The sequence below is a fragment of the Engraulis encrasicolus genome, chromosome 11 (assembly GCF_034702125.1).
Source record: "Engraulis encrasicolus isolate BLACKSEA-1 chromosome 11, IST_EnEncr_1.0, whole genome shotgun sequence".
Classification (NCBI taxonomy): Eukaryota; Metazoa; Chordata; class Actinopteri; order Clupeiformes; family Engraulidae; genus Engraulis; species Engraulis encrasicolus.
Window position 1 is genome coordinate 32444720 of NC_085867.1, and position 12500 is coordinate 32457219.

General features: G+C 43.5%; 1 protein-coding gene across 1 annotated transcript in view; it reads left to right on the plus strand.

The window, feature by feature from the left end:
* fam78ab (family with sequence similarity 78 member Ab) overlaps positions 1-12500 on the plus strand; it is a 27048-nt gene that overhangs the window by 13763 nt on the left and 785 nt on the right. Inside the window, exon 2 of the mRNA XM_063210495.1 lies at positions 11919-11996. Coding sequence (XP_063066565.1) covers positions 11919-11996 — 78 coding nt within the window. The remainder of the gene's footprint in view (positions 1-11918; positions 11997-12500) is intronic.

The following is a 12500-nucleotide window of genomic DNA, read 5'->3' on the forward strand; positions in this document are numbered from 1 at the left end:
CACCCCCAATTGGGCATGGGCACTGGCACTGTAGCAGTGGAAACTACATGTAGATTAATTGTGACGGCCATGCTGATGTCCCTGCTTTGGTGCCAGGCCAGCTGTGCCAGGGCATGTCCTCTGGTTTTGGGAAGTTATGCTGCTCTCAAACTAGACTACACAATTTTAATACTCTGTCTGATTTCCCCATCGCAAATTAATTTAAATTTCGGAGGCGTACAGATGCCAAAAATTTGAGTCATAAATATCACATTCTATTTCTGACCATCTCAACCCAGAAAATAAATGGGTCTGACAATAACTTGCGATAAGCTGGAAGAGGACAATACTTCCCATTTTAACCCTGTAGTTTGACCCCAGTTTTAGACTCGGGCTACATTTCTCAACAGCAACGTTGCTTACCAGTTAGCAACTTAGTAGGTTATCAATGGCAAATTGCACGGCAAGCAAGTCAGTTGCTACTGTAGAAAACACGCAGACTTGAACCGTCTATCGCGTTTGTGCACTACACCTTTGCATGTTGACTCGTGGTCCACAACGCCCTGTGACAGGTTAGGTCTAGGGATGGTTTTGGTCTGGGCACACTTTCGCAACGAATTTCTCATTTCTATTGCTTGTTTCACAAACGTAAAGCAGCAGAAACGTTGCTTTACTGACAGGTTAGGGTTAGGGATGGTTTTGGTCAGGGCACAGCAGAACTGCCTGGCGTGAGATACATATGCCGTTACATGATGGCAGTCTGCCCCAGTCCTCGGGGCAGGCTGGGTGAAGGTCCCACATGGAATACCGATAACATACCACCCCCAGGCTTCCTATCACCACATACAGGCCCCAGACATGATAACACCACCCCTGCCCTCCTGTCACCCCCCAATCAGAATACATGGATGGAGGTACCACGTGGAATACTGCAACAGTTCCCAAACTTTTTTTTGCTGGGTCCCCCTTTTGGACCTAAGAATAGTTTTCCCCACCTCCCACTTTTCCAAATGCAAAACTTTTTTTTTTGCTAAACTGAAATGTAAAATCACAGGAAAGGTAAATAGGCAATATTGTGAAGTGAATATTGTGACCAACAATGTATGGAAAGCTTATAAAAGCATATACTCAAGGTTTTATGCAAACCGTCCCATCTGTCCGCTACCCCCCTGCAATATGTCTGCTACCCCCCTGGGGTTCCTGACCCCCAATTTGGCAACTACTGGAATACCGATAACGCCACCCCCACCCCCATCAACACCACCCCAGCCCCACCGCCACCAATACAGTTAGTCGCCCGACCTCCCTATCGCCCACTCTCCGAATTCAACCTGGTTGAAGGTCATACATGGAATAGCGATAACGCCACCCCCTCACCCCTTATATTACCTTCACTCCTCGTCAGAATAGCAACAGCTGTCACATAGGCTACTGACCTTTACAAGGTCACCGCTCTGAGTGTCCCCATATATCCTGACAGTAATAGCCTACGCTACGTGCCTGGCATGAGATCTCATTGTCATGTCTGCTGTCTGTCCTCCTCACCTTCCCCATTGTGTCGATAACAGGCCATGTCCGTAGTGAACTGTACATTAGCCTGATAGCCAGAGAAATGGACACGATAGAATGGACTCCATTCATGTAGCACAGTGTTTCTCAAACCTTTTCAGACCGAGGACCACTTTGCCCCCCAAAAATGTTCAGGGACCACCTGTCCACTGAATTAACATTTGGTGGGTGCCAATTTGACTAATTTGGATGCAGTGCAATTTTTATTCACATTGCAAGCCTGTGTTATTGTGGTGAAAATATGACAAATATAGCCTACTGCTAGCTTGTCTTGGAAAAGTAGAAATCCCCTCGCGGACCACCTAAGCTCTGTCGCGGACCACCAGTAGTCCCCGGACAACACTTCACTGATGTAGCAACATGGCATCATACCGTATCAGGTCTTTTCGTCGAATGAATTGGTGAGAGGGGACCATTCGAACAAAACGTTGGACCATTAGTATAAGGCTGGGGATCTTTAGTCGAGGATGGTCCGTCTACCGCAAAAGCCAACGAAAGGTCCTTAAAATTGAACTAAAGATCCTTAGGTTTCAACTAAAGGTCCCTTCAGTCTGCCTATATTAGAAATGTAAATCAGATTTTTTAATGCTCATTTTAACGGGTTTTCTTAGAATCAGCTTTTTTCATGCTCATTTTAACGGTTTTGTCTATTTAAATATGTTCATTTGAACGGTTTTGTCTAGCCTATTTTAAATAGCCTATTTGTTTTTTTGTTGATTTAAACATGTAAATCTATAAATAAAATGTACTTAGGCTACTCGTTTTTACTGGTAGGCTATGTTGTTGTTGTTTTTACGATTAAGTCCATGGCTACAGTAAAGAGAGAGAGAGAGAAGTTAAATCGTTAACACTGCATAGGAGCGCTCTCTCTCTCTCTCTCTCTCTCTGCCCGGCGAGGCAATGTTCTTGGGCGGTAACTTTTTAGATGCGAAGCACCAGCAACAAGAGAATGCTGTCTGCCTTACACACAACAAAGTTCGCGCATGAGCCAGAGCACTATGCATATAACAGTGTTGAAAACATTACAGAACCCATGCACCTGTGTTAAGTCCATGGCTACAGTAAAGAGAGAGAGAGAGAAGTTAAATCGTTACATTAACACTGGACCGCTCTCTCTCTCTCTCTCTCTCTCTCTCTCTCTCTCTCTCTCTCTCTCTCTCTCTCTCTCTCCCTGCCCGGCGAGGCAATGTTCTTGGGCTATAGTTTTATTAATTGAATAAGCTGCCTATTTTGTTTCATATCCTGTCTTTTATTGTTGGAAATCGTCCATCGATCCAGTCAGGCTGCCTATTTTATATCCTATTATTCCCGTGTGTCCTAGGCCTATTTCTTTTGTTCGAAGTCTAAATATATAACTAATATATAACTGATTTACCCGCGATTCATATAGGCCTAGGCCTAATAACGGCACAAACTGAATGACAATAAATAGTTCGCGCATGAGGCAGAAAAAATAACAGTGTCGGAAAACATTATAGAACCCCTGCACCCGTGTTAAGTCCATGGCTACAGTAAAACAAAAACAAAAACACTAAGAGCGAGAGAGAAGTGAAATCGCTATATTAACACTGCATAGGAGCGCGTTCTCTCTCTCTCTCTCTCTCTATGTATCTAGTAGGCCTATCTAGTAATCTAGTATGTAAATCAAATGTTTTTTTTTTTTTTGCTGTTTTCAGATGTGCTTCATAAATAAAATGTACTTAGGCCTACTCATTTTAACTGGTATGTTGTCGGTTTTTTACGTTTATGCCGTTACATTTTTTTGACAATTATCTAGGTTACTTTCTACTCCTTACATTTCTGGAACAATATTTGAGAAGCTTTTTTTCACTTTTACGCCGTTACTTTACTCCGTTACATTTTTGACAAATATCTGTAGGCCTATGTTACTTTCTACTCCTTACATTTCTGGAACAGTATTTGAGTAGGCCCTAGCCCCAGCTGCGGGCAGAGAGGCGGGAATCGCTTTGAATCAGGGCAGCGTGCGTCTACTGAGCACATTTGGTTGTCATGCAGCGAGTTTTCTGACTTTCCGGTAACTTTTTAGATGAACGCTTCTAGCTACCGTCTTCTGTAGGTCTGGAATATACCTACGTGTGGAGTAGGCCTAGAGGTGCGCGGTGGATGTATTATTTCATCCGCAACCACTTCTTAGAATTTCTAATCCACCTGCTATCCACCCGCCCTAATGTTTTTTCTCCAATTTCCAAAACCGAATCCACCCGCCATCCGCCTATTAGTTTTTAGTATTTAAGATGCCTGGGGCACATAGTCGATCGTCTTTTTCAAGCAGTGCAGGTCATTTACATCTTGCCAGCCTATGTTTTAAAAAAATCTCTAACTTACAGCGATTCCCAAGTTGTCTCCACCCATCGCACAAACGTGCGGATGCTTTAATGCAGCCTACATTTTAGCAGTTTAAATACCTCCAGTCCAAGCAGCACAATCGAAACTATTGGCTATCTAGCTTACAATTTTGGCTGGTATCCAATAAGACGAGTCAAGTGACAGTAGAGTCTTGCAAAGAGTGCAGAGAATTATGTCGCGCGTGTGTGTGTGAGCGAGAGAGGGAGAGAGAGGGAGCGATTCCAAACTTGTCTCCATCCATCGCACAACGTGAAAGCTAACGTGTATGCTTTAATGCAGCCTAAATTGTACCAGTTTTGCCTCCTCTCCAAGCACCTTTTTAAGTGGTGGCAACCATGCATGTTTTCAACAGGGCCACGCAGAGTGGACAGTGGAATGCTGCTTGAAATAAGTCGATAATGAATAAAATATTATGCGCAACGTCTACAAGAAAAGTAATGGCTATTATTACCGTTGCGCGTAAAGATGAGGAAGGGATGGATAGATGGATGGATGCTGTCCTATGGAAGGGGCCGTCAAACAGTCTACATGACATCTTCATTAAAGTCGTTAAATAAGTATCCATAGCCTACTGTGTTTGACGGCCCCATCGTCTTGCAAATATTTACGCGCAACGGTCATAATGGCGTCTCGCACTACACATGCTCGGATGATGCCAGAGGCGAATAGCAAACAGCCAAATTAAGGCATATTCGACATAGACTTCCACGACAAGTTACCGTTTGGGTCGCAGTTGGATGTTTATTCAGTAGAATTATGTGCGTAATATCAGCTCCATCCACCAAATGCAGCACAATCCCCGTTACTTTCACGTGAGGTTCAAATGGACATTACTCGACAAAATGCAAGTCTGGGTACCAACAACTGAAGTAGGCTACAACATAGAATATGTACCACATATAGGGGTATTTTCATTTTCAGTCCTTTATGTGCGTTATGCCCAGCTTTTATTGAATACAGCGCAGGTTTTGAAGTTCACCAAACGAGCATCAACTTTGTGCAAGTCATTAAAACTCTTTTTTTACCAGCACTGACGTGTACACTGTTTCATTTATTAACTAATTGCACTTTCTGCCTTCTCGTTTCACATGTGATAAATCCACTTAGTATGCTTTATCCAATTAGCCATGGATGCAGGATCATTCACTGGACTGGACACTATTGTAAGAGGTGAAATTTAGACCACGATTCAGGAACGACAGACAACGGGAGTAAAGGTTATGGTAGTTTTATTTTTACAATTTCATAAAATACAATTAGGAGGGAAAACCACCACAATATCCATGCAACCAGCAGCGTCTGTAAACTGCTATCTTCTTTGAATAAATGAATAAATAATCACAATCTGGAGACACTCGGACGATAGTAGCCTACAAAAGTTAAGTTAAGTTAAGTTAAGTTACACACTCAGCCACTGCTGCCGGACGTTGGCTCGTCAATTACTTAATCAACTATAACACGCGCAATAGCCTACCCAAATGCAACTTACACACAGTTCCCAAAGCTACCGGCCGCGCGCAATGGATACCTACAGCAGCCCTGCCCCACCCCAGCGTGTAGCGCACAAGTCTACACTATTGTCCGAATATTGTTATTTCAAGACAGCAAACTGTCACTGTCCGCCGGCCGCTGTCGTGACATATTTTATTAACACTAGTATGTGAGTAACAAGTGAGGAGTTCCTTGATAGTTTCCTTAATACTGTCGCAGATCAGATAGTTCATTTCTAAATGATCCTGTTATGAACCCGAGTTTAGTAGATATCGCGCAGTGAACGAGGCAGCCTGCAAACAGTTTGAAGCGCAATGTGGCTGTAACAAGTTAGAAAGTAGCCAGGCCCGGAGTGGACCCTTTTCTCAGTCCGGGAATTTAATTCAAATTCAGGCCACTCTGATACGGAGGACAAAATGCACGCCTCCCTCTTAACATCTGACTTCCCTATCGCTGACTTCCCTATCACTATTCCCTATTATTAAATTTAACAATTAAATTAAATGTAGACCTAACTATTTGAATTAACAATCAAAAAGTAATGTAGGCTTCATAGACAATTATTGATTAAACAGTGGTTGCCTGTTTCATTTGGTCTCATTGTGATGCATTTTCATCAATTAGTTCATCTTAAATCCTTACCCGTTTCCACAGTGGTCCTGGGCTCCATGCCTACTGTATTCTGCATACAGCCTATCCTTTCATTCACTTATTTGTTACTTATTTAATTATGGCTTTGTTAAATCATCTGCACGTTTTAATCTACACATATCATGGTTTTCTTCTAGACTGTGCCATACTTTATAGGCCTATCATCATAAACATCTATTTTGACTAACTCTCTTCCTCTACCTGGCCCTTCAGTACTCCTGCCCTCATCTGGATCATCTGCTGTGCTGATGCTAGAAAGCATTCCATAGGCTAAAGTAGACATGTCATATTGAGTTGATGTTTACGCACCTGTAGAAATGCTGCACTATAACAGCGAGACGAAATAGGCTACAGTTGCAGAGGAGCATGACGGCGACTTTGAAACTGTTTACCAAAAACAGCGAATGTAAGGATTCCTTTCCTTGAGGATATTCACTGCAAGCACGGGATGTAGGCGAACGTGTCTGCATGTAGGCTATTTGTGGCATTGCCGCGTCTTTGCATGAACAAATGAAATGGTAATTGAATAATAGTTTGCCAGTATTGCAGGGTGTATTAAACCCAGTGTACGTTGGGGTGCAAGGGAGAGCAAGGAAGAGAGCAGCATCTGTGATTAACCGCTTCGAAATGTGTGCGTAAAACCTGCTGTTAACCAGTGGGTTTTGTGAAGCTTGAAGTGTACCACATTAAAAAAAAGCTTTCGCAGATGAGGTTCTGGAATATTTTGTAGTGCATGGGACATTGACAAGGAAAGGTAGCTATGATATCCTCGTGAATAGGTCTTCGACTTTTCAAAATGCCTCCTCTCAACATTCAACATGTAAATGGGTTATTCTGTAGTCCAACGCTATCCTGGCAGGAGAATCATTCGTTACAAATACTGCATACACACTCAGCAATTGTGTCTGTTGGTTTTTGTCCTCCAGGTCTTCATAAAATCATCTACCACCGCTGTGATAATTTGACTACACACCGCTGAACAGTTAACAGTTTTTTAGGCTACTGTATTGACAATTGCAGTCATGCCGCTTGTCTTGAACTGTCTCTTCCCGTTCCATATCGTGACAGCCAGATGAGAAGCGCAAAGGTGGGGGCTATCCGCGATCGCGGAGGAAAGGTGTCAATATCCATAGCCTAACCCTTGAACTGTGGAGCAATTACATATTGTTTAGGTTCTTGAATACTTGGAATTAGCATGGAATTAATTTTCCATTAATAAGGAAACGTGTAAGATTTATCCTCAATCCTCCCTGATAATGTTTTTGTCATAGGCCTAATGTTAATGCCCTCCCCAACACATATCCCCAGTACAATATTGCGACACACGCTTGGCACAATGATAGGCCTACTAAATGAGTTCAATGTTCTTGCAACACTTTTCCCAAGAAAAGTCAGTTTTCATTTCGAGATTCCAGAGCAAATCAGCTGGTACTGCGCTGCTCGCTTGCTGGTCAATAAACGTTGAACTGAACCGTGTTGTGTGCGTGTGTGGCTATGTGTGTACCATCGTATGTCCATGATCGTCCGTGCTCTTATCATGCAAATGACATGTCATGCAGGCAAGGGCGTCCGTTTGATTTCAAAAGTGCTGGCCCGGACAATTACCATAAACCCGAGTAAGGTTTGAAAAGTGCTGGGTACAAGATAAGGCTACTTCCGATTTGAGGTTTCATGATAAATAGCCTAATACGCATTGGCGTATTGACGCATAAGGTGGCCATGTTAAAAATTAAAAGCCATCTGCGCTGTCTTGTTTATTTCTGACATCCTGCGCTGAAGTCATCTTTATCATAGGCTACATATTATGAATGCAACGGTAACTGAGTGGTTAACCCATCATAACTACATGTAGCCTTGCATAATGGTGCACGTCAATTTGTTGTCATAACTTCGCTCTGTCCCTTTTGATTTCCTCAAGCAATTCATCCCTTTTGTCATTGTCCCTGTTTTACTGTTAGTCTTATGGACCTAGGGCGTATCGATCACCATTATTTGCCTGAAACCTGCAAACTAAACACTGCATGCGCGCAGCCACACAGAGCATTCTCTGTGTCAAAGGAACCCTTTCTCCGCGCCTGTGCGGCATTCTCCTTATCGCTCCTAGAATGGCAATACATGTTGGCAGACTTTATTTTGCATAATTCACGATTATCTGGATATATTTGGCTAGGTTACTCAGCAAAGAACATCATTAACGTTAGTGAGGTAACTTTTGGTGTGCTGATACAAACACCAACGGTGAATCACGACGCAGGCCCTACTTCCCCAACCATAGCCTACTGAAAAGGTCCATAGCCATTGTGTTCAACGCCCTTTGATAGGCTCTGCCTGTATCAGGGTCGATAGGCTAATGATGGTGGTCAGGGCGCACATCAGTGTTTGGGTTGTCTATGCTTTTTTCTGGAATACTGTGCCGATTAGATAGAAATGATCATGAACCCGAGTTTAGTAGATATCGCGCGGTGAACGAGGCAGCCTGCAAACAGTTTGAAGCGCAATGTGGCTGTAACAAGTTAGAAAGTAGCCAAACCATGTTGCTTGTTAACCTGTTTAAATTATGAGCGTTCCACGAACTATCTTTCTTTGCGCACGCTATAAACTATGGTTAACTATGTATGCTTTATAATGTTGGTAAGGGCGGGATAAGCGGGATAATGTATTGTCCACACGTGACTACGGAAAATACATTTCCCTTCAGAGATAACAGCACTCCGCCTTCGGCGTCGGGGGTGTTATTCGCCCCGTAGGGAAACATTTTCTTATTCATGTGTGGACAATACATTATCCCTTAGGCCTACCTTTAAATTGATGTCGTACATTTTAAAACATTTCGTTGATATTGTAGTGGTGCAAACGACTGTAGTTATGAGATGGGCGCCAGCCAGGCAGCAAGACTGCCTACCTTTCCAAAAATGAATAAAAATCAGTGACCAACACACTAGAAATAATTCATATCAACACAACGAATATCTTTTCTTACGTTTAGTAGTGCACTTTTGCAAAACCCTCTCAATTTGGAACAGCTCACATCAATGTCTGGCTTTAGCGATTCTTGCGAATGGTGATCTTCTCGGCGCACACTTCATGGTTCCCTCTCTCTTGCTCTCTCGGCTTGTTGCTTCCTGACAGTCTCACCCGCCATTTGAAATTAACTCCATTTTATAGGCTGCGCGTGTAGTTCACAGGGGGTAACGCTGTTATCTCACTCCGGAGGAGGCAGAGGCAGTCCGTTACAATATAGTATATATAAAATAGGCTATAAAATAGGCCTAATGATAAAAAAAGCAGCCTGAACTAAAATTAATAATTAATTTAAAAAAATAGAGACGCACGCACTTTCTACATGGTTCGATTTTTGTTTTCATTGCATTGTGGTGGTAGGCACACAAGTTTGATAAAATATAAAAAAATAATAGGCTAATAAAATAGGCAGACTAAACTAAACATCTGCCCAGTTACACGAAAGGTCTGCATGGATTGAACGTAACGTCCTTAGGTCTTCGACGAAAAATCCTCAGGTACTGCACGAAACGCCCCATGCCTTCTACGAATGGTCCAACGTTTTGTTCGAATGGTCCCCTCTCACCAATTCATTCGACGAATCGTCTCGAATTCCATCATACCAGAGCGTTAAGATAACACGCTGTTTTGAACCGTCTATCACGTTTGTGCATTGTGACTTTGCATGTTAACTCGTGCTGCACAATGTCCTGCCACAGGTTAGGTTTAGGCATGGTTTTGGTCAGGGCACATTTCACCCCATTTTCGCCATTTCCCGTGCGTTTTTTGCTGTTCTTGGCAAAAGTAAAGCGGCAGAAGTGTGCTTAACAGACAGGTTAGGGTGAGGTATGGGTTTGGTCAGGGCACAGCAGAGCATTTTTGTGTTTAGCAACAGAAATTCGCGTCAGCAGCAGAAATTTGCTGACACGACGAGAAAAAAACATGCAAACCTGGTCACATGACAAAAGTGCTTTCCTGTGGCATTGAGGAGCACGACTTTACTTGCAAAGGCACGTAAAGCAGATTGCACTGGTGTGAAATAAGCACGCCTTTGCATGATGCCAGTCTGCAGGCTGTAGTGCTTTTGAATAGGACTACCTATGCCTCTTTTCCACAGCCGGTTTTCTGGTAGGCCTACAGATCGACAAAGTGTGACTCGGGCACCACTTTTTACTTTTCGAATAGGCACGACACAGCTCAATCGTGAAGCAAAAAGCAGCGGTCGAGTCGCGATGTGTCAAGCTGTAGGCCTACCAGAAAACCGGCTGTGGAAAAGAGGCACTAGTGGAGCACCCTAGGTGCTCACCAGTCACCAATTGTCTCTCTCTTCTTCTCTTTTGGACGCGCGCACACACACACACACACACACACACACACACACACACACACACACACACACACACACACACACACACAGAACAATGGCATAAGTCTGCCAGTCAGCGTATTGAGAGCGTCATGGCTCTCAGTCAGGGATGGATCGTGGTGACAGAGAGATTTTAGACACAATAGCATCAGAAAAAAAAGAGGGAAAATCAAACAAACGGCGAATCGTAACCAAGATCCTGCTGTGTTTGTTTATTTGTTTGTTTGTGCATTGTCTTTGCTCATGACATGATGCATCACTGTGTACACTGTGTTATACTGTCTGGTCATCATTAGCCCCGTTTCCTCAGACGGGCTGCTGAGCAGAGGGCACGGGGGTCCCGGGCCGCCTCGCCTGTCAGATATCCCTTTTGATGAACTAATTGGAATTATTGATCCAGACTCAGGGACCCGTGTCGACTGAGGTTGCCATGCCTGCTATGTGTTGTAGCTGTAACCATTGTTATGTTTGTGTGGGCTGAACCTGGACTGGACTGGTCATCTGGCATACAGGGCTTTTTCCCGGTGCGCCGACAGTCATCAGGGGCCGATGGTTTTTTTTGTTTGTTTGTTTGTTCATTTCAAATTTTCCCTTAGACCGGCTGACTATTTAGATGGGGCGGCCCATCAGTGCATCCTTAATCGTGGACTCAGCCCATCATAATTGCAGTATGTGGGTGGGGGTGAGGGGCTGGTCCATGCCAAAATACCCAGGCCGGTTTGTAGTCCCAGTCCAGTCCCGGGCTTAACTGAACCCCAGTGAACCTGTGTGCACTGTCTGGCGGCCTGCTGTCCGTTGTGTCTTTGATAGCAGCAGCAATTACTGTATGTAGCCGACCCAGTCGAGCCAGTTAGCTGCAGATTGATAATCACAGTCAGATGCTGATGATTTTTGGTTGTTTGGAACAGTATGTGGTCGGTCCATTGGTTGCTTTTTGGTGGGTGGTCACGCAAGGTCTTTTTTTTATGGTGTGTTGTTTTTTTCTTAACCATGGCATACTCTTCTCAGATCTTGTACCAGTAAAATGGAAAAGATTCTGTTCTTTCTGCACTGTAAATTGCTGTTATTAAATCACAACACATGGCATAAATTCTATTTATCTATTTATTGATTTATAGACTACCAGCTTTTTGATGTTCACTTAAAAAATGGTGAAGAAGACACAGTGTGTCTGCTGTTTCTATCAGGAAAAAGCAAGGACTCACTGCCACAAAATATGTAAAGAAAGAAAGAAAGAAAGAGAGAGAGAGGGAGAGAAAAAAGGAAAGGAAAAAACAAGAGTGCAAGATAGTTCCTAACTTGTTCACTTAAAAAATGGTGAAGAAGACAGAGTGTGTCTGCTGTTTATATCAGGAAAAAGCAAGGACTCACTGCCAAAAAAAAGAAAAGAAAGAAAGAAAGAAAGAGAGGGAGAGAAAAAAGGAAAGGAAAATAAGAGTGCAAGATAGTTCCTAACTTGTTCCTATTTTTGTCCCTTCCCTCTCCCCATACGTAGGTCCAGCTGGGAGCTGCCGGACCTGCGCGACGGCAAGATCAAGGCCATCTCGGACTCGGACGGCGTCAACTACCCGTGGTATGGCCAGGGGAGTAGATAATAATCGTTTTGAATCGATGCATCGATCCTAAAGCCCTCGATTCAATTAATCGATTCATCCACAAGATAATCGTTATTAATCGATTTTTGTTATTATTGCACTCATTGTGTGAGACTATTTAGGTATTTTGCTCAGGCAGTAATAATAATACTGACCGTAGCCTAACCGGGCAAATAGACCAGCCGCGATGCGATTGAAGCGACAGAGAATCGCTTCTGTGCAGCAAGAGCAATACGAGCGATTGAAGCGACTAGAGTTTGTTGGTTGAAAGCAGAACGCAAGCATTCCAACATTCCCATTGGCTGTGGTTACTGACCTCTATACAGTCATTGGCTGTGACGCCTTGTCGCCGAACCGCGTCATAGCTCATTAGCATAAGATAGCCAGGAGTTCAACTTCAAACTGTCGCTCTCGGCATGCGAATCGCCTCTAGTCTCCAGAACCGCTTCTGTCGCGCGACTCAATACAAAGTCAATTACTTC